At 50.9% G+C, this 26,903-nt stretch overlaps 1 protein-coding gene across 1 annotated transcript; it reads right to left on the bottom strand.

Moving 5' to 3' along the window:
• Positions 1–26,903, bottom strand: LOC308186475 (uncharacterized protein). The gene is made up of 2 exons (XM_080608599.1): positions 25,795–26,903; positions 1–1,204 (listed from the first exon to the last, which is right to left on the bottom strand). Exons 1-2 carry the CDS (start codon positions 26,830–26,832, stop codon positions 863–865), a joined length of 1,380 nt encoding a protein of 459 aa, XP_080464725.1. The 5' UTR covers positions 26,833–26,903; the 3' UTR covers positions 1–862.

Below are 26,903 nucleotides of genomic sequence, written 5' to 3'. Positions count from 1 at the left end.
AATGAGTTGGCATATGATGATGGGGCACTCCGTACAAACTTCCGCCACATGGGTGGTGTACACTGGACTGCATCTGGATCTGCGGATGTTTGTGCGTCATCTAGGTCCTTATAAATTACTTCCCGTACGGCCAATTCCCTCAGGTACTGAATTCCCTTCTCCATGGTGGTCCATTTGCTTGGTAAACATACAAGTTCTTCCTTGAAGAGATACCTTTCCTTCACAGCTGACAGGAGACGCCTCCAGAGGCTGCGAGATTGTGCTCCATCTCCAATTGCTTTGTCAATGCATGCGTCCCTAGCAAGGGATCCCAGCCGCCTGGCTTCCTTGCCCTCCAATTCCACATAATTGGCTCCCGTGTCCCAGCACCGGAGCAGCCAGGTGACAAGCTGCTCGCCTATACAGCGACCAAAATCTTTTCGCACATCTCGTAGCTCACGCTGGTATAGAGTCCGGGTAATTACTGTTGATTTTCCGACATCCTCATCCTCATCTTCAGTCTCCTGCACCTTTGATGGCTGGTATGAAGTCCGGGTAGTTACTGTTGATTTTTCGCCATCCTCATCCTCATCTTCAGTCTCCTGCACCTTTGATGGCCCAGCCTCGTCTTCACTTCGCCCAGACTTAGCAGAAGACTGTCTGCGTTTTAAACGACCTGAGCCTCTATACCATTTTTTCACCTTGTCTACAGGGGCAACTTGCACTGCTACAGCTCGTTTCTCTGACCCAGCCACAGGGTCTGCCACAGGGGTTGGAATACCCTCTGCGGGGTCAACTTGCACTGCTACAGCTCGTTTCTCTGACCCAGACACAGGGTCTGCCACAGGGCTTGGAATACACTCTGCGGGGTCAACTTGCACTGCTACAGCTCGTTTCTCTGACCCAGCCACAGGAGTGGGAGCAGCTGCACGAGCTGGGGCAGCTGCAGGAGCTGGAGCGGCTGCAGGGGCTGGAGCTGGAGCGGCTGCAGGAGCTGGAGCTGGAGCGGCTGTAGGAGCCGGAGCTGGAGCGGCTGCAGGAGCCGGAACGGCTGCAGGAGCTGGAGCTGGAGCGGCTGCAGGAGCTGGAGCTGGAGCGGCTGCAGGAGCCGGAACGGCTGCAGGAGCTGGAGCTGGAGCGGCTGCAGGAGCTGGAGCTGGAGTAGCTGCAGGAGCTGGAGCTGGAGCGGCTGCTGGAGCTGGAGCGGCTGCAGGAGCTGGAGCGGCTGCAGGAGCTGGAGCTGGAGTAGCTGCAGGAGCTGGAACTGGAGCGGCTGCAGGAGCTGGAGCTGGAGTAGCTGCAGGAGCTGGAACTGGAGCGGCTGCAGGAGCTGCAGCTGGAGTAGCTGCAGGAGCTGGAACTGGAGCGGCTGCAGGAGCTGCAGCTGGAGCGGCTGCAGGAGCTGGAGCTAGGTTGCTAATAACATCAATTGCAGCTCGATAGGCACAAGCCAGACCCCAGCACGCTACAGTGATTTGTGTCACTTTGGAACTGCCAGAGTCATGACACCTTTTTTTCAAGCATTCTGCCAGCTTTTTAGGATTTTGCAGTTGTTCAGGGGTGAATGTCCAAAACACTGGAGGTGACCACTGCTCTAGAAACCTGCCCATATCCTCCCACACTCCCTGCCACTCGCAACTACCCCGCCTCAAGACAGATCTCCGGATGAGATTCCTAAGTAGTTGTTTAACCCTCCACAAAATCTGAAGCGCATTCAGGAGACATAACAACAAGAGCAGGCTGGTCTGAGTATCCCAAGGATATTCAATATCTCGGAGAACCACCGTAACTAACTCGGGGGATAAGAGAGTGGTGGTGAAGGAGAAAGGGAGAGTGAACAGGTAGGGAAACATGTCTTCCCCTGTCCCCTTCACAGATTGGCTCCCTAACGAAAACAGGCAATAGGTGTAATTGCTAATAGTTTCCGAGATATGGGTTCCAAAGTATAGAGTCGACGTCAGTGCTGAGTACAAATACCAGGTTAAAGTCGTGACCAGATATTTCATCATTTCATAAGCCATTGTTACACCGCACAGTACCATAACAATCTTAAACCAGGGCCCGGAAAGGATAAACAGTGCAACAGGGAGCACATACAGAAAGTAACGCACCATAAAACTCAATTTGGAATACAGGTACAGCAGACTGGAGATTAAGGCAATCAACATCGTGACTAGCAACTATTAAGCAGGTCCAATACTTATACCAATTTTAGTTTAACACACTCTGGTCAGATTTGTCGATATCTCAACCCTTCGGGCCCCACGTTGGGCGCCAAAAAGACTGTTGTGGTTTAACCCGGCTGGCAGCTAAACACCACACAGCCGTTCGCTCACCCTCCCCCCTCCCTCTCTGGGATGGGGGGAGAGAAACGGGAAAGTGAAGCCTGTGAGTTGAGATAAAGACAGTTTATTAAGACAGGAAAATAATAATAACAATAATAATAATAATAGTGATAATGGTAATAGTATTAACAATAATAATGTGTAAGAAAACAAGTGATGCACAATGCAATTGCTCACCACCCGCTGACCGATGCCCAGCCTATCCCCGAGCAGCCGGCCCCCCACCCCAGCCAGCCACCCCTATATATTGTTTAGCATGACGTCAGATGGTATGGAATACCCCTTTGGCCAGTTTGGGTCAGCTGTCCTGGGTCTGTCCCCTCCCAGCTCCTGCTGCACCCCCAGCCTGCTCGCTGGCAGGACAGAGCGAGAAGCCGAAAAGTCCTTGGCCTGGTGTAAACACTGCTCTGCAACAATTAAAACATCAGCATGTTATCAGCGCTCTTCTCATCCTAATCCAAAACATAGCACCCTACCAGCTACTATGAGGGAACATTAACTCTGTCCTAACTGGAACCAGGACATAGGGTTATGTTTAGGGTTGTTAGGAAAGAGTGAAGACGCAGAGTCCTGTTGAGTGTGGGGTTGCGTAAAGGCTCCCCCAGGGAGTTCAGGTGTACCCAAAGGCTTCCGCTGAGAGCACTTTTTGACGGCAGAAAGTGGCACCGTACGTGTTTTTTCGGGTCTAACTCGGGTTCAGCTTCTTGTTGCGGTTAGGGTTATGTTTAGGGTTGTTAGGAAAGAGTGAAGACGCAGAGTCCTGTTGAGTGTGGGGTTGCGTAAAGGCTCCCCCAGGGAGTTCAGGTGTACCCAAAGGCTTCCGCTGAGAGCACTTTTTGATGGCAGAAAGTGGCACCGTACGTGTTTTTTCGGGTCTAACTCGGGTTGAGCTTCTTGTTGCGGTTAGGGTTATGTTTAGGGTTGTTAGGAAAGAGTGAAGACGCAGAGTCCTGTTGAGTGTGGGGTTGCGTAAAGGCTCCCCCAGGGAGTTCAGGTGTACCCAAAGGCTTCCGCTGAGAGCACTTTTGGATGGCAGAAAGTGGCACCGTACGTGTTTTTTCGGGTCTAACTCGGGTTGAGCTTCTTGTTGCGGTTAGGGTTATGTTTAGGGTTGTTAGGAAAGAGTGAAGACGCAGAGTCCTGTTGAGTGTGGGGTTGCGTAAAGGCTCCCCCAGGGAGTTCAGGTGTACCCAAAGGCTTCCGCTGAGAGCACTTTTTGACGGCAGAAAGTGGCACCGTACGTGTTTTTTCGGGTCTAACTCGGGTTCAGCTTCTTGTTGCGGTTAGGGTTATGTTTAGGGTTGTTAGGAAAGAGTGAAGACGCAGAGTCCTGTTGAGTGTGGGGTTGCGTAAAGGCTCCCCCAGGGAGTTCAGGTGTACCCAAAGGCTTCCGCTGAGAGCACTTTTTGATGGCAGAAAGTGGCACCGTACGTGTTTTTTCGGGTCTAACTCGGGTTGAGCTTCTTGTTGCGGTTAGGGTTATGTTTAGGGTTGTTAGGAAAGAGTGAAGACGCAGAGTCCTGTTGAGTGTGGGGTTGCGTAAAGGCTCCCCCAGGGAGTTCAGGTGTACCCAAAGGCTTCCGCTGAGAGCACTTTTGGATGGCAGAAAGTGGCACCGTACGTGTTTTTTCGGGTCTAACTCGGGTTGAGCTTCTTGTTGCGGTTAGGGTTATGTTTAGGGTTGTTAGGAAAGAGTGAAGACGCAGAGTCCTGTTGAGTGTGGGGTTGCGTAAAGGCTCCCCCAGGGAGTTCAGGTGTACCCAAAGGCTTCCGCTGAGAGCACTTTTTGATGGCAGAAAGTGGCACCGTACGTGTTTTTTCGGGTCTAACTCGGGTTCAGCTTCTTGTTGCGGTTAGGGTTATGTTTAGGGTTGTTAGGAAAGAGTGAAGACGCAGAGTCCTGTTGAGTGTGGGGTTGCGTAAAGGCTCCCCCAGGGAGTTCAGGTGTACCCAAAGGCTTCCGCTGAGAGCACTTTTGGATGGCAGAAAGTGGCACCGTACGTGTTTTTTCGGGTCTAACTCGGGTTCAGCTTCTTGTTGCGGTTAGGGTTATGTTTAGGGTTGTTAGGAAAGAGTGAAGACGCAGAGTCCTGTTGAGTGTGGGGTTGCGTAAAGGCTCCCCCAGGGAGTTCAGGTGTACCCAAAGGCTTCCGCTGAGAGCACTTTTTGACGGCAGAAAGTGGCACCGTACGTGTTTTTTCGGGTCTAACTCGGGTTGAGCTTCTTGTTCCGGTTAGGGTTATGTTTAGGGTTGTTAGGAAAGAGTGAAGACGCAGAGTCCTGTTGAGTGTGGGGTTGCGTAAAGGCTCCCCCAGGGAGTTCAGGTGTACCCAAAGGCTTCCGCTGAGAGCACTTTTGGATGGCAGAAAGTGGCACCGTACGTGTTTTTTCGGGTCTAACTCGGGTTCAGCTTCTTGTTGCGGTTAGGGTTATGTTTAGGGTTGTTAGGAAAGAGTGAAGACGCAGAGTCCTGTTGAGTGTGGGGTTGCGTAAAGGCTCCCCCAGGGAGTTCAGGTGTACCCAAAGGCTTCCGCTGAGAGCACTTTTTGATGGCAGAAAGTGGCACCGTACGTGTTTTTTCGGGTCTAACTCGGGTTGAGCTTCTTGTTGCGGTTAGGGTTATGTTTAGGGTTGTTAGGAAAGAGTGAAGACGCAGAGTCCTGTTGAGTGTGGGATTGCATAAAGGCTCCCCCAGGGAGTTCAGGTGTACCCAAAGGCTTCCGCTGAGAGCACTTTTTGATGGCAGAAAGTGGCACCGTACGTGTTTTTTCGGGTCTAACTCGGGTTGAGCTTCATGTTCCGGTTAGGGTTATGTTTAGGGTTGTTAGGAAAGAGTGAAGACGCAGAGTCCTGTTGAGTGTGGGGTTGCGTAAAGGCTCCCCCAGGGAGTTCAGGTGTACCCAAAGGCTTCCGCTGAGAGCACTTTTTGATGGCAGAAAGTGGCACCGTACGTGTTTTTTCGGGTCTAACTCGGGTTCAGCTTCTTGTTGCGGTTAGGGTTATGTTTAGGGTTGTTAGGAAAGAGTGAAGACGCAGAGTCCTGCTGAGTGTGGGGTTGCGTAAAGGCTCCCCCAGGGAGTTCAGATGTACCCAAAGGCTTCCGCTGAGAGCACTTTTTGATGGCAGAAAGTGGCACCGTACGTGTTTTTTCGGGTCTAACTCGGGTTCAGCTTCTTGTTGCGGTTAGGGTTATGTTTAGGGTTGTTAGGAAAGAGTGAAGACGCAGAGTCCTGTTGAGTGTGGGGTTGCGTAAAGGCTCCCCCAGGGAGTTCAGGTGTACCCAAAGGCTTCCGCTGAGAGCACCTTTTGATGGCAGAAAGTGGCACCGTACGTGTTTTTTCGGGTCTAACTCGGGTTCAGCTTCTTGTTGCGGTTAGGGTTTTGTTTAGGGTTGTTAGGAAAGAGTGAAGACGCAGAGTCCTATTGAGTGTGGGGTTGTGTAAAGGCTCCCCCAGGGAGTTCAGGTGTACCCAAAGGCTTCCGCTGAGAGCACTTTTTGATGGCAGAAAGTGGCACCGTACGTGTTTTTTCGGGTCTAACTCGGGTTCAGCTTCTTGTTGCGGTTAGGGTTTTGTTTAGGGTTGTTAGGAAAGAGTGAAGACGCAGAGTCCTGTTGAGTGTGGGGTTGCGTAAAGGCTCCCCCAGGGAGTTCAGGTGTACCCAAAGGCTTCCGCTGAGAGCACTTTTTGATGGCAGAAAGTGGCACCGTACGTGTTTTTTCGGGTCTAACTCGGGTTCAGCTTCTTGTTGCGGTTAGGGTTATGTTTAGGGTTGTTAGGAAAGAGTGAAGACGCAGAGTCCTGTTGAGTGTGGGGTTGCGTAAAGGCTCCCCCAGGGAGTTCAGGTGTACCCAAAGGCTTCCGCTGAGAGCACTTTTTGATGGCAGAAAGTGGCACCGTACGTGTTTTTTCGGGTCTAACTCGAGTTCAGCTTCTTGTTGCGGTTAGGGTTATGTTTAGGGTTGTTGGAAAGAGTGAAGACGCAGAGTCCTGTTGAGTGTGGGGTTGTGTAAAGGCTCCCCCAGGGAGTTCAGGTGTACCCAAAGGCTTCCGCTGAGAGCACTTTTTGACGGCAGAAAGTGGCACCGTACGTGTTTTTTCGGGTCTAACTCGGGTTCAGCTTCTTGTTGCGGTTAGGGTTATGTTTAGGGTTGTTAGGAAAGAGTGAAGACGCAGAGTCCTGTTGAGTGTGGGGTTGCGTAAAGGCTCCCCCAGGGAGTTCAGGTGTACCCAAAGGCTTCCGCTGAGAGCACTTTTTGATGGCAGAAAGTGGCACCGTACGTGTTTTTTCGGGTCTAACTCGGGTTGAGCTTCTTGTTGCGGTTAGGGTTATGTTTAGGGTTGTTAGGAAAGAGGGGAGACGCAGAGTCCTGTTGAGTGTGGGGTTGCGTAAAGGCTCCCCCAGGGAGTTCAGGTGTACCCAAAGGCTTCCGCTGAGAGCACTTTTGGATGGCAGAAAGTGGCACCGTACGTGTTTTTTCGGGTCTAACTCGGGTTGAGCTTCTTGTTGCGGTTAGGGTTATGTTTAGGGTTGTTAGGAAAGAGTGAAGACGCAGAGTCCTATTGAGTGTGGGGTTGCGTAAAGGCTCCCCCAGGGAGTTCAGGTGTACCCAAAGGCTTCCGCTGAGAGCACTTTTGGATGGCAGAAAGTGGCACCGTACGTGTTTTTTCGGGTCTAACTCGGGTTCAGCTTCTTGTTGCGGTTAGGGTTATGTTTAGGGTTGTTAGGAAAGAGTGAAGACGCAGAGTCCTGTTGGGTGTGGGGTTGCGTAAAGGCTCCCCCAGGGAGTTCAGGTGTACCCAAAGGCTTCCGCTGAGAGCACTTTTGGATGGCAGAAAGTGGCACCGTACGTGTTTTTTCGGGTCTAACTCGGGTTCAGCTTCTTGTTGCGGTTAGGGTTATGTTTAGGGTTGTTAGGAAAGAGTGAAGACGCAGAGTCCTGTTGAGTGTGGGGTTGCGTAAAGGCTCCCCCAGGGAGTTCAGGTGTACCCAAAGGCTTCCGCTGAGAGCACTTTTTGACGGCAGAAAGTGGCACCGTACGTGTTTTTTCGGGTCTAACTCGGGTTGAGCTTCTTGTTCCGGTTAGGGTTATGTTTAGGGTTGTTAGGAAAGAGTGAAGACGCAGAGTCCTGTTGAGTGTGGGGTTGCGTAAAGGCTCCCCCAGGGAGTTCAGGTGTACCCAAAGGCTTCCGCTGAGAGCACTTTTGGATGGCAGAAAGTGGCACCGTACGTGTTTTTTCGGGTCTAACTCGGGTTCAGCTTCTTGTTGCGGTTAGGGTTATGTTTAGGGTTGTTAGGAAAGAGTGAAGACGCAGAGTCCTGTTGAGTGTGGGGTTGCGTAAAGGCTCCCCCAGGGAGTTCAGGTGTACCCAAAGGCTTCCGCTGAGAGCACTTTTTGATGGCAGAAAGTGGCACCGTACGTGTTTTTTCGGGTCTAACTCGGGTTGAGCTTCTTGTTGCGGTTAGGGTTATGTTTAGGGTTGTTAGGAAAGAGTGAAGACGCAGAGTCCTGTTGAGTGTGGGATTGCATAAAGGCTCCCCCAGGGAGTTCAGGTGTACCCAAAGGCTTCCGCTGAGAGCACTTTTTGATGGCAGAAAGTGGCACCGTACGTGTTTTTTCGGGTCTAACTCGGGTTGAGCTTCATGTTCCGGTTAGGGTTATGTTTAGGGTTGTTAGGAAAGAGTGAAGACGCAGAGTCCTGTTGAGTGTGGGGTTGCGTAAAGGCTCCCCCAGGGAGTTCAGGTGTACCCAAAGGCTTCCGCTGAGAGCACTTTTTGATGGCAGAAAGTGGCACCGTACGTGTTTTTTCGGGTCTAACTCGGGTTCAGCTTCTTGTTGCGGTTAGGGTTATGTTTAGGGTTGTTAGGAAAGAGTGAAGACGCAGAGTCCTGTTGAGTGTGGGGTTGCGTAAAGGCTCCCCCAGGGAGTTCAGGTGTACCCAAAGGCTTCCGCTGAGAGCACTTTTTGATGGCAGAAAGTGGCACCGTACGTGTTTTTTTGGGTCTAACTCGGGTTCAGCTTCTTGTTGCGGTTAGGGTTATGTTTAGGGTTGTTAGGAAAGAGTGAAGACGCAGAGTCCTGTTGAGTGTGGGGTTGCGTAAAGGCTCCCCCAGGGAGTTCAGGTGTACCCAAAGGCTTCCGCTGAGAGCACTTTTTGATGGCAGAAAGTGGCACCGTACGTGTTTTTTCGGGTCTAACTCGGGTTCAGCTTCTTGTTGCGGTTAGGGTTATGTTTAGGGTTGTTAGGAAAGAGTGAAGACGCAGAGTCCTGTTGAGTGTGGGGTTGCGTAAAGGCTCCCCCAGGGAGTTCAGGTGTACCCAAAGGCTTCCGCTGAGAGCACTTTTTGATGGCAGAAAGTGGCACCGTACGTGTTTTTTCGGGTCTAACTCGGGTTCAGCTTCTTGTTGCGGTTAGGGTTATGTTTAGGGTTGTTAGGAAAGAGTGAAGACGCAGAGTCCTGTTGAGTGTGGGGTTGCGTAAAGGCTCCCCCAGGGAGTTCAGGTGTACCCAAAAGCTTCCGCTGAGAGCACTTTTTGATGGCAGAAAGTGGCACCGTACGTGTTTTTTCGGGTCTAACTCGGGTTCAGCTTCTTGTTCCGGTTAGGGTTATGTTTAGGGTTGTTTGGAAAGAGTGAAGACGCAGAGTCCTGTTGAGTGTGGGGTTGCATAAAGGCTCCCCCAGGGAGTTCAGGTGTACCCAAAGGCTTCCGCTGAGAGCACTTTTTGATGGCAGAAAGTGGCACCGTACGTGTTTTTTCGGGTCTAACTCGGGTTCAGCTTCTTGTTGCGGTTAGGGTTATGTTTAGGGTTGTTAGGAAAGAGTGAAGACGCAGAGTCCTGTTGAGTGTGGGGTTGCGTAAAGGCTCCCCCAGGGAGTTCAGGTGTACCCAAAGGCTTCCGCTGAGAGGTCTTTTTGATGGCAGAAAGTGGCACCGTACGTGTTTTTTCGGGTCTAACTTGGGTTGAGCTTCTTGTTGCGGTTAGGGTTATGTTTAGGGTTGTTAGGAAAGAGTGAAGACGCAGAGTCCTGTTGAGTGTGGGGTTGCGTAAAGGCTCCCCCAGGGAGTTCAGGTGTACCCAAAGGCTTCCGCTGAGAGCACTTTTTGATGGCAGAAAGTGGCACCGTACGTGTTTTTTCGGGTCTAACTCGGGTTCAGCTTCTTGTTGCGGTTAGGGTTATGTTTAGGGTTGTTAGGAAAGAGTGAAGACGCAGAGTCCTGTTGAGTGTGGGGTTGCGTAAAGGCTCCCCCAGGGAGTTCAGGTGTACCCAAAGGCTTCCGCTGAGAGCACTTTTTAATGGCAGAAAGTGGCACCGTACGTGTTTTTTCGGGTCTAACTCGGGTTCAGCTTCTTGTGCCGGTTAGGCTTATGTTTAGGGTTGTTAGGAAAGAGTGAAGATGCAGAGTCCTGTTGAGTGTGGGGTTGCGTAAAGGCTCCCCCAGGGAGTTCAGGTGTACCCAAAGGCTTCGCTGAGAGCACTTTTTAATGGCAGAAAGTGGCACCGTACGTGTTTTTTCGGGTCTAACTCGGGTTCAGCTTCTTGTGCCGGTTAGGCTTATGTTTAGGGTTGTTAGGAAAGAGTGAAGATGCAGAGTCCTGTTGAGTGTGGGGTTGCGTAAAGGCTCCCCCAGGGAGTTCAGGTGTACCCAAAGGCTTCCGCTGAGAGCACTTTTTGACGGCAGAAAGTGGCACCGTACGTGTTTTTTCGGGTCTAACTCGGGTTGAGCTTCTTGTTGCGGTTAGGGTTATGTTTAGGGTTGTTAGGAAAGAGTGAAGACGCAGAGTCCTGTTGAGTGTGGGGTTGCGTAAAGGCTCCCCCAGGGAGTTCAGGTGTACCCAAAGGCTTCCGCTGAGAGCACTTTTTGACGGCAGAAAGTGGCACCGTACGTGTTTTTTCGGGTCTAACTCGGGTTCAGCTTCTTGTTGCGGTTAGGGTTATGTTTAGGGTTGTTAGGAAAGAGTGAAGACGCAGAGTCCTGTTGAGTGTGGGGTTGCGTAAAGGCTCCCCCAGGGAGTTCAGGTGTACCCAAAGGCTTCCGCTGAGAGCACTTTTTAATGGCAGAAAGTGGCACCGTACGTGTTTTTTCGGGTCTAACTCGGGTTCAGCTTCTTGTTGCGGTTAGGGTTATGTTTAGGGTTCTTTGGAAAGAGTGAAGACGCAGAGTCCTGTTGAGTGTGGGGTTGCGTAAAGGCTCCCCCAGGGAGTTCAGGTGTACCCAAAGGCTTCCGCTGAGAGCACTTTTTGATGGCAGAAAGTGGCACCGTACGTGTTTTTTCGGGTCTAACTCGGGTTCAGCTTCTTGTTGCGGTTAGGGTTATGTTTAGGGTTGTTAGGAAAGAGTGAAGACGCAGAGTCCTGTTGAGTGTGGGGTTGCGTAAAGGCTCCCCCAGGGAGTTCAGGTGTACCCAAAGGGTTCCGCTGAGAGCACTTTTTGATGGCAGAAAGTGGCAACGTACGTGTTTTTTCGGGTCTAACTCGGGTTCAGCTTCTTGTTGCGGTTAGGGTTATGTTTAGGGTTGTTTGGAAAGAGTGAAGATGCAGAGTCCTGTTGAGTGTGGGGTTGCATAAAGGCTCCCCCAGGGAGTTCAGGTGTACCCAAAGGCTTCCGCTGAGAGCACTTTTTGACGGCAGAAAGTGGCACCGTACGTGTTTTTTCGGGTCTAACTCGGGTTCAGCTTCTTGTTGCGGTTAGGGTTATGTTTAGGGTTGTTAGGAAAGAGTGAAGACGCAGAGTCCTGTTGAGTGTGGGGTTGCGTAAAGGCTCCCCCAGGGAGTTCAGGTGTACCCAAAGGCTTCCGCTGAGAGCACTTTTTGATGGCAGAAAGTGGCACCGTACGTGTTTTTTCGGGTCTAACTCGGGTTCAGCTTCTTGTTGCGGTTAGGGTTATGTTTAGGGTTGTTAGGAAAGAGTGAAGACGCAGAGTCCTGTTGAGTGTGGGGTTGCGTAAAGGCTCCCCCAGGGAGTTCAGGTGTACCCAAAGGCTTCCGCTGAGAGCACTTTTTGATGGCAGAAAGTGGCACCGTACGTGTTTTTTCGGGTCTAACTCGGGTTGAGCTTCATGTTCCGGTTAGGGTTATGTTTAGGGTTGTTTGGAAAGAGTGAAGACGCAGAGTCCTGTTGAGTGTGGGGTTGCGTAAAGGCTCCCCCAGGGAGTTCAGGTGTACCCAAAGGCTTCCGCTGAGAGCACTTTTTGATGGCAGAAAGTGGCACCGTACGTGTTTTTTCGGGTCTAACTCGGGTTCAGCTTCTTGTGCCGGTTAGGGTTATGTTTAGGGTTGTTTGGAAAGAGTGAAGACGCAGAGTCCTGTTGAGTGTGGGGTTGCGTAAAGGCTCCCCCAGGGAGTTCAGGTGTACCCAAAGGCTTCCGCTGAGAGCACTTTTTGATGGCAGAAAGTGGCACCGTACGTGTTTTTTCGGGTCTAACTCGGGTTGAGCTTCATGTTCCGGTTAGGGTTATGTTTAGGGTTGTTAGGAAAGAGTGAAGACGCAGAGTCCTGTTGAGTGTGGGGTTGCGTAAAGGCTCCCCCAGGGAGTTCAGGTGTACCCAAAGGCTTCCGCTGAGAGCACTTTTTGATGGCAGAAAGTGGCACCGTACGTGTTTTTTCGGGTCTAACTCGGGTTGAGCTTCATGTTCCGGTTAGGGTTATGTTTAGGGTTGTTAGGAAAGAGTGAAGACGCAGAGTCCTGTTGAGTGTGGGGTTGCGTAAAGGCTCCCCCAGGGAGTTCAGGTGTACCCAAAGGCTTCCGCTGAGAGCACTTTTTGATGGCAGAAAGTGGCACCGTACGTGTTTTTTTGGGTCTAACTCGGGTTCAGCTTCTTGTTCCGGTTAGGGTTATGTTTAGGGTTGTTAGGAAAGAGTGAAGACGCAGAGTCCTGTTGAGTGTGGGGTTGCGTAAAGGCTCCCCCAGGGAGTTCAGGTGTACCCAAAGGCTTCCGCTGAGAGCACTTTTTGATGGCAGAAAGTGGCACCGTACATGTTTTTTCGGGTCTAACTCGGGTTCAGCTTCTTGTTGCGGTTAGGGTTATGTTTAGGGTTGTTAGGAAAGAGTGAAGACGCAGAGTCCTGTTGAGTGTGGGGTTGCGTAAAGGCTCCCCCAGGGAGTTCAGGTGTACCCAAAGGCTTCTGCTGAGAGCACTTTTTGATGGCAGAAAGTGGCACCGTACGTGTTTTTTCGGGTCTAACTCGGGTTCAGCTTTTTGTTGCGGTTAGGGTTATGTTTAGGGTTGTTAGGAAAGAGTGAAGACGCAGAGTCCTGTTGAGTGTGGGGTTGCGTAAAGGCTCCCCCAGGGAGTTCAGGTGTACCCAAAGGCTTCCGCTGAGAGCACTTTTTGATGGCAGAAAGTGGCACCGTACGTGTTTTTTCGGGTCTAACTCGGGTTCAGCTTCTTGTTGCGGTTAGGGTTATGTTTAGGGTTGTTAGGAAAGAGTGAAGACGCAGAGTCCTGTTGAGTGTGGGGTTGCGTAAAGGCTCCCCCAGGGAGTTCAGGTGTACCCAAAGGCTTCCGCTGAGAGCACTTTTTGATGGCAGAAAGTGGCACCGTACGTGTTTTTTCGGGTCTAACTCGGGTTGAGCTTCATGTTCCGGTTAGGGTTATGTTTAGGGTTGTTAGGAAAGAGTGAAGACGCAGAGTCCTGTTGAGTGTGGGGTTGCGTAAAGGCTCCCCGAGGGAGTTCAGGTGTACCCAAAGGCTTCCGCTGAGAGCACTTTTTGATGGCAGAAAGTGGCACCGTACGTGTTTTTTCGGGTCTAACTCGGGTTCAGCTTCTTGTTGCGGTTAGGGTTATGTTTAGGGTTGTTAGGAAAGAGTGAAGACGCAGAGTCCTGTTGAGTGTGGGGTTGCGTAAAGGCTCCCCCAGGGAGTTCAGGTGTACCCAAAGGCTTCCGCTGAGAGCACTTTTTGATGGCAGAAAGTGGCACCGTACGTGTTTTTTCGGGTCTAACTCGGGTTCAGCTTCTTGTTGCGGTTAGGGTTATGTTTAGGGTTGTTAGGAAAGAGTGAAGACGCAGAGTCCTGTTGAGTGTGGGGTTGCGTAAAGGCTCCCCCAGGGAGTTCAGGTGTACCCAAAGGCTTCCGCTGAGAGCACTTTTTGATGGCAGAAAGTGGCACCGTACGTGTTTTTTCGGGTCTAACTCGGGTTCAGCTTCTTGTTGCGGTTAGGGTTATGTTTAGGGTTGTTAGGAAAGAGTGAAGACGCAGAGTCCTGTTGAGTGTGGGGTTGCGTAAAGGCTCCCCCAGGGAGTTCAGGTGTACCCAAAGGCTTCCGCTGAGAGCACTTTTTGATGGCAGAAGGTGGCACCGTACGTGTTTTTTCGGGTCTAACTCGGGTTCAGCTTCTTGTTGCGGTTAGGGTTATGTTTAGGGTTGTTAGGAAAGAGTGAAGACGCAGAGTCCTGTTGAGTGTGGGGTTGCGTAAAGGCTCCCCCAGGGAGTTCAGATGTACCCAAAGGCTTCCGCTGAGAGCACTTTTTGATGGCAGAAAGTGGCACCGTACGTGTTTTTTCGGGTCTAACTCGGGTTCAGCTTCTTGTTGCGGTTAGGGTTATGTTTAGGGTTGTTAGGAAAGAGTGAAGACGCAGAGTCCTGTTGAGTGTGGGGTTGCGTAAAGGCTCCCCCAGGGAGTTCAGGTGTACCCAAAGGCTTCCGCTGAGAGCACTTTTTGATGGCAGAAAGTGGCACCGTACGTGTTTTTTCGGGTCTAACTCGGGTTCAGCTTCTTGTTCCGGTTAGGGTTATGTTTAGGGTTGTTAGGAAAGAGTGAAGACGCAGAGTCCTGTTGAGTGTGGGATTGCATAAAGGCTCCCCCAGGGAGTTCAGGTGTACCCAAAGGCTTCCGCTGAGAGCACTTTTTGATGGCAGAATGTGGCACCGTACGTGTTTTTTCAGGTCTAACTCGGGTTGAGCTTCTTGTTCCGGTTAGGGTTATGTTTAGGGTTGTTAGGAAAGAGTGAAGACGCAGAGTCCTGTTGAGTGTGGGGTTGCGTAAAGGCTCCCCCAGGGAGTTCAGGTGTACCCAAAGGCTTCCGCTGAGAGCACTTTTTGATGGCAGAAAGTGGCACCGTACGTGTTTTTTCGGGTCTAACTCGGGTTGAGCTTCTTGTTGCGGTTAGGGTTATGTTTAGGGTTGTTAGGAAAGAGTGAAGACGCAGAGTCCTGTTGAGTGTGGGGTTGCGTAAAGGCTCCCCCAGGGAGTTCAGGTGTACCCAAAGGCTTCCGCTGAGAGCACTTTTTGATGGCAGAAAGTGGCACCGTACGTGTTTTTTCGGGTCTAACTCGGGTTGAGCTTCATGTTCCGGTTAGGGTTATGTTTAGGGTTGTTAGGAAAGAGTGAAGACGCAGAGTCCTGTTGAGTGTGGGGTTGCGTAAAGGCTCCCCCAGGGAGTTCAGGTGTACCCAAAGGCTTCCGCTGAGAGCACTTTTTGATGGCAGAAAGTGGCACCGTACGTGTTTTTTTGGGTCTAACTCGGGTTCAGCTTCTTGTTGCGGTTAGGGTTATGTTTAGGGTTGTTAGGAAAGAGTGAAGACGCAGAGTCCTGTTGAGTGTGGGGTTGCGTAAAGGCTCCCCCAGGGAGTTCAGGTGTACCCAAAGGCTTCCGCTGAGAGCACTTTTTGATGGCAGAAAGTGGCACCGTACGTGTTTTTTCGGGTCTAACTCGGGTTCAGCTTCTTGTTGCAGTTAGGGTTATGTTTAGGGTTGTTAGGAAAGAGTGAAGACGCAGAGTCCTGTTGAGTGTGGGGTTGCGTAAAGGCTCCCCCAGGGAGTTCAGGTGTACCCAAAGGCTTCCGCTGAGAGCACTTTTTGATGGCAGAAAGTGGCACCGTATGTGTTTTTTTGGGTCTAACTCGGGTTCAGCTTCTTGTTCCGGTTAGGGTTATGTTTAGGGTTGTTTGGAAAGAGTGAAGACGCAGAGTCCTGTTGAGTGTGGGGTTGCGTAAAGGCTCCCCCAGGGAGTTCAGGTGTACCCAAAGGCTTCCGCTGAGAGCACTTTTTGATGGCAGAAAGTGGCACCGTACGTGTTTTTTCGGGTCTAACTCGGGTTCAGCTTCTTGTTGCGGTTAGGGTTATGTTTAGGGTTGTTAGGAAAGAGTGAAGACGCACAGTCCTGTTGAGTGTGGGGTTGCGTAAAGGCTCCCCCAGGGAGTTTAGGTGTACCCAAAGGCTTCCGCTGAGAGCACTTTTTGATGGCAGAAAGTGGCACCGTACGTGTTTTTTCGGGTCTAACTCGAGTTCAGCTTCTTGTTGCGGTTAGGGTTATGTTTAGGGTTGTTAGGAAAGAGTGAAGACGCAGAGTCCTGTTGAGTGTGGGGTTGCGTAAAGGCTCCCCCAGGGAGTTCAGGTGTACCCAAAGGCTTCCGCTGAGAGCACTTTTTGATGGCAGAAAGTGGCACCGTACGTGTTTTTTCGGGTCTAACTCGAGTTCAGCTTCTTGTTCCGGTTAGGGTTATGTTTAGGGTTGTTAGGAAAGAGTGAAGACGCAGAGTCCTGTTGAGTGTGGGATTGCATAAAGGCTCCCCCAGGGAGTTCAGGTGTACCCAAAGGCTTCCGCTGAGAGCACTTTTTGATGGCAGAAAGTGGCACCGTACGTGATTTTTCGGGTCTAACTCGGGTTGAGCTTCATGTTCCGGTTAGGGTTATGTTTAGGGTTGTTAGGAAAGAGTGAAGATGCAGAGTCCTGTTGAGTGTGGGGTTGCGTAAAGGCTCCCCCAGGGAGTTCAGGTGTACCCAAAGGCTTCCGCTGAGAGCACTTTTTGATGGCATAAAGTGGCACCGTACGTGTTTTTTCGGGTCTAACTCGGGTTCAGCTTCTTGTTGCGGTTAGGGTTATGTTTAGGGTTGTTAGGAAAGAGTGAAGACGCAGAATCCTGTTGAGTGTGGGGTTGCATAAAGGCTCCCCCAGGGAGTTCAGGTGTACCCAAAGGCTTCCGCTGAGAGCACTTTTTGATGGCAGAAAGTGGCACCGTACGTGTTTTTTCGGGTCTAACTCGGGTTCAGCTTCATGTTCCGGTTAGGGTTATGTTTAGGGTTGTTAGGAAAGAGTGAAGACGCAGAGTCCTGTTGAGTGTGGGGTTGCGTAAAGGCTCCCCCACGGAGTTCAGGTGTACCCAAAGGCTTCCGCTGAGAGCACTTTTTGATGGCAGAAAGTGGCACCGTACGTGTTTTTTCGGGTCTAACTCGGGTTCAGCTTCTTGTTGCGGTTAGGGTTATGTTTAGGGTTGTTAGGAAAGAGTGAAGACGCAGAGTCCTGTTGAGTGTGGGGTTGCGTAAAGGCTCCCCCAGGGAGTTCAGGTGTACCCAAAGGCTTCCGCTGAGAGCACTTTTTGATGGCAGAAAGTGGCACCGTACGTGTTTTTTCAGGTCTAACTCGGGTTCAGCTTCTTGTTGCGGTTAGGGTTATGTTTAGGGTTGTTAGGAAAGAGTGAAGACGCAGAGTCCTGTTGAGTGTGGGGTTGCGTAAAGGCTCCCCCAGGGAGTTCAGGTGTACCCAAAGGCTTCCGCTGAGAGCACTTTTGGATGGCAGAAAGTGGCACCGTACGTGTTTTTTCGGGTCTAACTCGGGTTCAGCTTCTTGTTGCGGTTAGGGTTATGTTTAGGGTTGATTAGGAAAGAGTGAAGACGCAGAGTCCTGTTGAGTGTGGGGTTGCGTAAAGGCTCCCCCAGGGAGTTCAGGTGTACCCAAAGGCTTCCGCTGAGAGCACTTTTTGATGGCAGAAAGTGGCACCGTACGTGTTTTTTCAGGTCTAACTCGGGTTCAGCTTCTTGTTGCGGTTAGGGTTATGTTTAGGGTTGTTAGGAAAGAGTGAAGACGCAGAGTCCTGTTGAGTGTGGGGTTGCGTAAAGGCTCCCCCAGGGAGTTCAGGTGTACCCAAAGGCTTCCGCTGAGAGCACTTTTGGATGGCAGAAAGTGGCACCGTACGTGTTTTTTCGGGTCTAACTCGGGTTCAGCTTCTTGTTGCGGTTAGGGTTATGTTTAGGGTTGATTAGGAAAGAGTGAAGACGCAGAGTCCTGTTGAGTGTGGGGTTGCGTAAAGGCTCCCCCAGGGAGTTCAGGTGTACCCAAAGGCTTCCGCTGAGAGCACTTTTTGATGGCAGAAAGTGGCACCGTACGTGTTTTTTCGGGTCTAACTCGGGTTCAGCTTCTTGTTGCGGTTAGGGTTATGTTTAGGGTTGTTAGGAAAGAGTGAAGACGCAGAGTCCTGTTGAGTGTGGGGTTGCGTAAAGGCTCCCCCAGGGAGTTCAGGTGTACCCAAAGGCTTCCGCTGAGAGCACTTTTTGATGGCAGAAAGTGGCACCGTACGTGTTTTTTCGGGTCTAACTCGGGTTCAGCTTCTTGTTGCGGTTAGGGTTATGTTTAGGGTTGTTAGGAAAGAGTGAAGACGCAGAGTCCTGTTGAGTGTGGGGTTGCTTAAAGGCTCCCCCAGGGAGTTCAGGTGTACCCAAAGGCTTCCGCTGAGAGCACTTTTTGATGGCAGAAAGTGGCACCGTACGTGTTTTTTCGGGTCTAACTCGGGTTCAGCTTCTTGTTCCGGTTAGGGTTATGTTTAGGGTTGTTAGGAAAGAGTGAAGACGCAGAGTCCTGTTGAGTGTGGGGTTGCGTAAAGGCTCCCCCAGGGAGTTCAGGTGTACCCAAAGGCTTCCGCTGAGAGCACTTTTTGATGGCAGAAAGTGGCACCGTACGTGTTTTTTCGGGTCTAACTCGGGTTCAGCTTCTTGTTGCGGTTAGGGTTATGTTTAGGGTTGTTAGGAAAGAGTGAAGACGCAGAGTCCTGTTGAGTGTGGGGTTGCGTAAAGGCTCCCCCAGGGAGTTCAGGTGTACCCAAAGGCTTCCGCTGAGAGCACTTTTTGATGGCAGAAAGTGGCACCGTACGTCTTTTTTCGGGTCTAACTCGGGTTGAGCTTCTTGTTGCGGTTAGGGTTATGTTTAGGGTTGTTAGGAAAGAGTGAAGACGCAGAGTCCTGTTGAGTGTGGGGTTGCGTAAAGGCTCCCCCAGGGAGTTCAGGTGTACCCAAAGGCTTCCGCTGAGAGCACTTTTTGATGGCAGAAAGTGGCACCGTACGTGTTTTTTCGGGTCTAACTCGGGTTCAGCTTCTTGTTGCGGTTAGGGTTATGTTTAGGGTTGTTAGGAAAGAGTGAAGACGCAGAGTCCTGTTGAGTGTGGGGTTGCATAAAGGCTCCCCCAGGGAGTTCAGGTGTACCCAAAGGCTTCCGCTGAGAGCACTTTTTGATGGCAGAAAGTGGCACCGTACGTCTTTTTTCGGGTCTAACTCGGGTTCAGCTTCTTGTTGCGGTTAGGGTTATGTTTAGGGTTGTTAGGAAAGAGTGAAGACGCAGAGTCCTGTTGAGTGTGGGGTTGCGTAAAGGCTCCCCCAGGGAGTTCAGGTGTTCCCAAAGGCTTCCACTGAGAGCACTTTTTGATGGCAGAAAGTGGCACCGTACGTGTTTTTTCGGGTCTAACTCGGGTTCAGCTTCTTGTTGCGGTTAGGGTTATGTTTAGGGTTGTTAGGAAAGAGTGAAGACGCAGAGTCCTGCTGAGTGTGGGGTTGCGTAAAGGCTCCCCCAGGGAGTTCAGGTGTACCCAAAGGCTTCCGCTGAGAGCACTTTTTGATGGCAGAAAGTGGCACCGTACGTGTTTTTTCGGGTCTAACTCGGGTTCAGCTTCTTGTTGCGGTTAGGGTTATGTTTAGGGTTGTTAGGAAAGAGTGAAGACGCAGAGTCCTGTTGAGTGTGGGGTTGCGTAAAGGCTCCCCCAGGGAGTTCAGGTGTACCCAAAGGCTTCCGCTGAGAGCTCTTTTTGATGGCAGAAAGTGGCACCGTACGTGTTTTTTCGGGTCTAACTCGGGTTCAGCTTCTTGTTGCGGTTAGGGTTATGTTTAGGGTTGTTAGGAAAGAGTGAAGACGCAGAGTCCTGTTGAGTGTGGGGTTGCGTAAAGGCTCCCCCAGGGAGTTCAGGTGTACCCAAAGGCTTCCGCTGAGAGCACTTTTTGATGGCAGAAAGTGGCACCGTACGTGTTTTTTCGGGTCTAACTCTGGTTCAGCTTTTTGTTGCGGTTAGGGTTATGTTTAGGGTTGTTAGGAAAGAGTGAAGACGCAGAGTCCTATTGAGTGTGGGGTTGCGTAAAGGCTCCCCCAGGGAGTTCAGGTGTACCCAAAGGCTTCCGCTGAGAGCACTTTTTGATGGCAGAAAGTGGCACCGTACGTGTTTTTTCGGGTCTAACTCGGGTTCAGCTTCTTGTTGCGGTTAGGGTTTTGTTTAGGGTTGTTAGGAAAGAGTGAAGACGCAGAGTCCTGTTGAGTGTGGGGTTGCGTAAAGGCTCCCCCAGGGAGTTCAGGTGTACCCAAAGGCTTCCGCTGAGAGCACTTTTTGATGGCAGAAAGTGGCACCGTACGTGTTTTTTCGGGTCTAACTCGGGTTCAGCTTCTTGTTGCGGTTAGGGTTATGTTTAGGGTTGTTAGGAAAGAGTGAAGACGCAGAGTCCTGTTGAGTGTGGGGTTGCATAAAGGCTCCCCCAGGGAGTTCAGGTGTACCCAAAGGCTTCCGCTGAGAGCACTTTTTGATGGCAGAAAGTGGCACCGTACGTGTTTTTTCGGGTCTAACTGGGGTTCAGCTTCTTGTTGCGGTTAGGGTTTTGTTTAGGGTTGTTAGGAAAGAGTGAAGACGCAGAGTCCTGTTGAGTGTGGGGTTGCGTAAAGGCTCCCCCAGGGAGTTCAGGTGTACCCAAAGGCTTCCGCTGAGAGCACTTTTTGATGGCAGAAAGTGGCACCGTACGTGTTTTTTCGGGTCTAACTCGGGTTCAGCTTCTTGTTGCGGTTAGGGTTATGTTTAGGGTTGTTAGGAAAGAGTGAAGACGCAGAGTCCTGTTGAGTGTGGGGTTGCGTAAAGGCTCCCCCAGGGAGTTCAGGTGTACCCAAAGGCTTCCGCTGAGAGCACTTTTTGATGGCAGAAAGTGGCACCGTACGTGTTTTTTCGGGTCTAACTCGAGTTCAGCTTCTTGTTCAGGTTAGGGTTATGTTTAGGGTTGTTAGGAAAGAGTGAAGACGCAGAGTCCTGTTGAGTGTGGGGTTGCGTAAAGGCTTCCCCAGGGAGTTCAGGTGTACCCAAAGGCTTCCGCTGAGAGCACTTTTTGATGGCAGAAAGTGGCACCGTACGTGTTTTTTCGGGTCTAACTCGGGTTCAGCTTCTTGTTGCGGTTAGGGTGTTGTGGTTTAACCCGGCTGGCAGCTAAACACCACACAGCCGTTCGCTCACCCTCCCCCCTCCCTCTCTGGGATGGGGGGAGAGAAACGGGAAAGTGAAGCCTGTGAGTTGAGATAAAGACAGTTTATTAAGACAGGAAAATAATAATAACAATAATAATAATAATAGTGATAATGGTAATAGTATTAACAATAATAATGTGTAAGAAAACAAGTGATGCACAATGCAATTGCTCACCACCCGCTGACCGATGCCCAGCCTATTCCCGAGCAGCCGGCACCCCCACCCCGGCCAGCCACCCCTATATATTGTTTAGCATGACGTCAGATGGTATGGAATACCCCTTTGGCCAGTTTGGGTCAGCTGTCCTGGGTCTGTCCCCTCCCAGCTCCTGCTGCACCCCCAGCCTGCTCGCTGGCAGGACAGAGCGAGAAGCCGAAAAGTCCTTGGCCTGGTGTAAACACTGCTCTGCAACAATTAAAACATCAGCATGTTATCAGCGCTCTTCTCATCCTAATCCAAAACATAGCACCCTACCAGCTACTATGAGGGAACATTAACTCTGTCCTAACTGGAACCAGGACAGATATCCACCCCTTATTCCATACCATTTATGTCATGCTCAGGTTACACTCTGTCCAATACATTCTAATTAATCACCATTTTCATCTATGATATATAGCAATCATGGTAGTGATGACATACATTATTATATAATAATTAACATACTACAATTCAACTCATGGGCTATTCTCACCCAGTATCAAATCCCCTTGAGGTACACACCGGACCTCCCCATTCTTTTGCATTACCCACCAAGTGCATCCAGGTCCCTGAGCAAAAGCAATTCCACGAATGGGTTTGCCTTTTCCTGAGGCAGGAGTAGCCCAGACTGTTTTACCCAGCATGTTTCTTACGTGCACTACAGGAACTTTATCCCCTTCTACAGTGCGTAACAGGTTTGATTGGGCAGGTCCAGCTCGGTTGGCAGATCCCCTGGTATTGACTAACCAGGTGGCCTTTGCCAAATGTGTATCCCAATTTTTGAATGTCCCAGCACCCATTGCTTTCAGTGTAGTCTTCAACAGTCCATTGTATCGTTCAACTTTTCCAGAGGCTGGTGCATGATAGGGGATGTGATACACCCACTCAATACCATGTTCTTTGGCCCAAGTGTCTATAAGGTTGTTTCGGAAATGAGTCCCGTTGTCTGACTCAATTCTCTCTGGGGTGCCATGTCGCCATAAGACTTGCTTTTCAAGGCCCAGGATAGTGTTCCGGGCGGTGGCATGGGGCACAGGATATGTTTCCAGCCATCCGGTGGTTGCTTCCACCATTGTAAGTACGTGGCGCTTGCCGTTGCGGGTTTGAGGGAGTGTGATGTAATCAATCTGCCAGGCCTCTCCATATTTATATTTCAGCCATCGTCCTCCATACCAAAGAGGTTTTGACCGTTTGGCTTGCTTGATTGCAGCACATGTTTCACAGTCATGAATAACCTGTGCTATAGTGTCCATGGTCAGGTCCACCCCTCGATCACGAGCCCATCTGTAGGTTGCATCTCTACCTTGATGGCCTGAGGTGTCATGGGCCCATCGGGCTATAAATAATTCACCTTTATGTTGCCAGTCCAGGTCCACCTGAGCCACTTCAATCTTAGCAGCCTGATCCACCTGCTGGTTGTTTTGGTGTTCTTCAGTAGCCCGATTCTTGGGCACATGAGCATCTACATGGCGTACCTTTACAACCAGGTTCTCTACCCGGGCAGCAATATCTTGCCACAATGCCGCAGCCCAGATGGGCTTGCCCCTGCGCTGCCAGTTGTTCTGCTTCCATTGCTGTAACCACCCCCACAGGGCATTTGCTACCATCCATGAATCAGTATAGAGATAGAGAACTGGCCACTTTTCTCGTTCAGCAATATCTAAAGCCAGCTGAATGGCTTTTACTTCTGCAAACTGACTCGATTCACCTTCTCCCTCAGCAGCTTCTGCAACTCGTCGTGTAGGACTCCATACAGCAGCTTTCCATCTCCGATGCTTTCCCACAATACGACAGGACCCGTCAGTGAACAAGGCATATTTCTTCTCATTTTCCGGTAGCTTGTTGTACAGGGGGGCTTCTTCAGCACGAACCACCTCCTCCTCTGGTGATATCCCAAAGTATTTGCCTTCTGGCCAGTCCATAATCACCTCCAAGATTCCTGGGCGACTGGGGTTTCCTATTCGAGCCCGCTGAGTAATCAGTGCAACCCACTTGCTCCATGTAGCATCAGTTGCATGATGCGTAGAGGGGACCCTTCCTTTGAACATCCAGCCTAGTACCGGCAGTCGGGGTGCCAGGAGGAGCTGCGCTTCAGTACCGACCACTTCCGAAGCAGATCGAACTCCTTCATATGCTGCCAATATCTCCTTTTCAGTTGGAGTATAGCGGGCTTCAGATCCTCTGTATCCCCGACTCCAAAACCCCAGGGGTCGACCTCGAGTTTCCCCAGGTTCTTTCTGCCAGAGGCTCCAGGTGGGACCATTCTCTCCGGCTGCGGTGTAGAGCACATTCTTTACATCTGGTCCTGTTCGGACTGGCCCGAGGGCTACTGCATGAACTATTTCCTGCTTAATTTGTTCAAAGGCTTGTCGTTGCTCAGGGCCCCATTCAAAAGCATTCTTCTTACGGGTTACTTGGTAGAGCGGGTTTACAATCAGACTGTAATTTGGAATATGCATTCTCCAAAACCCCACGACACCTAGGAAAGTTTGTGTTTCTTTTTTGCTAGTTGGTGGAGACATAGCTGTTATTTTGTTGATCACATCCATTGGGATTTGACGGCGTCCATCTTGCCATTTTATTCCTAAAAACTGGATCTCTCGTGCAGGTCCTTTAACTTTATTCTGTTTTATGGCAAAACCGGCCTTCAGAAGGATTTGGACTATTTTCTTCCCTTTCTCGAAAACTTCTTCTGCAGTGTCACCCCACACAATGATGTCATCGATGTACTGCAGGTGTTCAGGAGCTTCCCCCTGCTCCAGCGCAGACTGGATCAGTCCATGGCAAATGGTAGGGCTGTGTTTCCACCCCTGGGGCAGCCGATTCCAAGTATATTGGACTCCCCTCCAAGTGAAAGCAAACTGTGGCCTGCACTGTGCTGCTAGAGGGATGGAGAAAAATGCATTAGCGATATCAATTGTGGCATACCACTTGGCTGCCTTTGATTCCAGTTCATACTGGAGTTCTAGCATGTCCGGCACTGCAGCACTCAGTGGTGGCGTGACTTCGTTCAGGCCACGATAGTCCACTGTTAGTCTCCACTCACCATTAGACTTTCGCACTGGCCATATGGGACTATTAAAAGGTGAATGAGTCTTGCTGATCACTCCTTGGCTCTCCAGTTGACGAATTAGCTTATGGATGGGACTCAGGGAGTCTCGGTTGGTGCGATATTGCCGCCGGTGCACAGTTGTGGTAGCGATCGGCACTTGCTGTTCTTCAACCCTCAGCAACCCCACAACAGAAGGGTCCTCTGAGAGACCAGGCAAGGTAGACAACTGTTTAATGTCCTCTGTCTCCAAAGCAGCTATGCCAAAAGCCCAGCGGAACCCTTTTGGGTCCTTGAAATATCCTCTTCTAAGATAGTCTATGCCAAGGATGCACGGAGCATCTGGGCCAGTCACAATACGGTGCTTTTGCCACTCATTACCGGTTAGACTCACTTCAGCCTCCAATACAGTTAACTGCTGGGATCCCCCCGTCACACCATAAATACAGATGGGCTCTGGCCCTTTATAGCTTGATGGCATTAGAGTACATTGTGCACCGGTGTCTACCAAAGCCTTATACTTCTGTGCGTCTGACGTGCCAGGCCATCGAATCCACACAGTCCAATAAACTCGATTGTCCCTTTCCTCCCCCTGGCTGGAGGCAGGGCCCCTCTAGTCCTGGTCAGAATCTTCATTTCTGTGTTTAAAGGACTGCCTGCTGGAAGTTGGAGCAGCAAACCTTTCAGAGAACTCCTTTTTCCCAATTGTTTTCCTTTGCAATTCACGTACCCGTGCCTCTAGGGTCGCAGTAGATTTTCCATCCCATTTTCTCATGTCCTCTCCATGGTCACGTAGGTAAAACCACAGGGTGGCGCGGTGTGTGTGCCCACCATATTGTCTTCCTTGCATAGATGAACGTTTACCCCTAATAGCTGAGACACTGGTTTGTACAGGTGGGGAGGAAAATAAACTCTCTTTAAGTTGGTGGATCTCTTCAGAAAGTTTCTCCAAGGTATTCTCTTTTAGCTGGTGGACACTAGTTCGTTCAGGTGAAGGGGAAGATAATCTTTCTTCAAGTTGGTGGATCTTTTCAGAAAGTTTCTCCAAAGCATTCTCTTTTAGCTGGTGGACACTGGTTCGTTCAGGTGAAGGGGAAGATAATCTTTCTTCAAGTTGGTGGATCTTTTCAGAAAGTTTCTCCAAAGCATTCTCTTTTAGCTGGTGGACACTGGTTCGTTCAGGTGAAGGGGAAGATAATCTTTCTTCAAGTTGGTGGATCTTTTCAGAAAGTTTCTCTAAAGCATTCTCTTTTAGCTGGTGGACACTGGTTCGTTCAGGTGGAGGGGAAGATAAATTCTCTTTAAGTTGGTGGACCTCTTCAGAGAGTTTCTCCACAGCTGAGACACAGGCCTTTAGGGAAGAGGAGAGATTTCCTTCGTACTGCCGGAGTATTTTAGTCACTTCATTCACTGTGGGATTCTCCTCCGTTTTCCAGGCTAGTATTGCTAATGAGTTGGCATATGATGATGGGGCACTCCGTACAAACTTCCGCCACATGGGTGGTGTACACTGGACTGCATCTGGATCTGCGGATGTTTGTGCGTCATCTAGGTCCTTATAAATTACTTCCCGTACGGCCAATTCCCTCAGGTACTGAATTCCCTTCTCCATGGTGGTCCATTTGCTTGGTAAACATACAAGTTCTTCCTTGAAGAGATACCTTTCCTTCACAGCTGACAGGAGACGCCTCCAGAGGCTGCGAGATTGTGCTCCATCTCCAATTGCTTTGTCAATGCATGCGTCCCTAGCAAGGGATCCCAGCCGCCTGGCTTCCTTGCCCTCCAATTCCACATAATTGGCTCCCGTGTCCCAGCACCGGAGCAGCCAGGTGACAAGCTGCTCGCCTATACAGCGACCAAAATCTTTTCGCACATCTCGTAGCTCACGCTGGTATAGAGTCCGGGTAATTACTGTTGATTTTCCGACATCCTCATCCTCATCTTCAGTCTCCTGCACCTTTGATGGCTGGTATGAAGTCCGGGTAGTTACTGTTGATTTTTCGCCATCCTCATCCTCATCTTCAGTCTCCTGCACCTTTGATGGCCCAGCCTCGTCTTCACTTCGCCCAGACTTAGCAGAAGACTGTCTGCGTTTTAAACGACCTGAGCCTCTATACCATTTTTTCACCTTGTCTACAGGGGCAACTTGCACTGCTACAGCTCGTTTCTCTGACCCAGCCACAGGGTCTGCCACAGGGGTTGGAATACCCTCTGCGGGGTCAACTTGCACTGCTACAGCTCGTTTCTCTGACCCAGACACAGGGTCTGCCACAGGGCTTGGAATACACTCTGCGGGGTCAACTTGCACTGCTACAGCTCGTTTCTCTGACCCAGCCACAGGAGTGGGAGCAGCTGCACGAGCTGGGGCAGCTGCAGGAGCTGGAGCGGCTGCAGGGGCTGGAGCTGGAGCGGCTGCAGGAGCTGGAGCTGGAGCGGCTGTAGGAGCCGGAGCTGGAGCGGCTGCAGGAGCCGGAACGGCTGCAGGAGCTGGAGCTGGAGCGGCTGCAGGAGCTGGAGCTGGAGCGGCTGCAGGAGCTGGAGCTGGAGTAGCTGCAGGAGCTGGAGCTGGAGCGGCTGCAGGAGCTGGAGCGGCTGCAGGAGCTGGAGCGGCTGCAGGAGCTGGAGCTGGAGTAGCTGCAGGAGCTGGAACTGGAGCGGCTGCAGGAGCTGGAGCTGGAGTAGCTGCAGGAGCTGGAACTGGAGCGGCTGCAGGAGCTGCAGCTGGAGTAGCTGCAGGAGCTGGAACTGGAGCGGCTGCAGGAGCTGCAGCTGGAGCGGCTGCAGGAGCTGGAGCTAGGTTGCTAATAACATCAATTGCAGCTCGATAGGCACAAGCCAGACCCCAGCACGCTACAGTGATTTGTGTCACTTTGGAACTGCCAGAGTCATGACACCTTTTTTTCAAGCATTCTGCCAGCTTTTTAGGATTTTGCAGTTGTTCAGGGGTGAATGTCCAAAACACTGGAGGTGACCACTGCTCTAGAAACCTGCCCATATCCTCCCACACTCCCTGCCACTCGCAACTATCCCGCCTCAAGACAGATCTCCGGATGAGATTCCTAAGTA

Source organism: Anser brachyrhynchus (genome assembly GCF_964034855.1).
Source record: "Anser brachyrhynchus genome assembly, contig: SCAFFOLD_384, whole genome shotgun sequence".
Classification (NCBI taxonomy): domain Eukaryota; kingdom Metazoa; phylum Chordata; class Aves; order Anseriformes; family Anatidae; genus Anser; species Anser brachyrhynchus.
Note: the sequence above shows the minus strand (reverse complement) of the source record. Positions and strands in the feature narration are given on the sequence as shown.

Coding starts and splice junctions, on each gene's coding strand:
- LOC308186475 (XM_080608599.1), bottom strand. CDS start 26,832: ATGGGCAGGTTTCTAGAGCAGTGGTCACCTCCAGTGTTTTGGACATTC. Junction 1,205..25,794: donor CTTCATACCAGCCATCAAAG/GTGCAGGAGACT, acceptor CAGCTCCTGCAG/CCGCTCCAGCTCCTGCAGCC.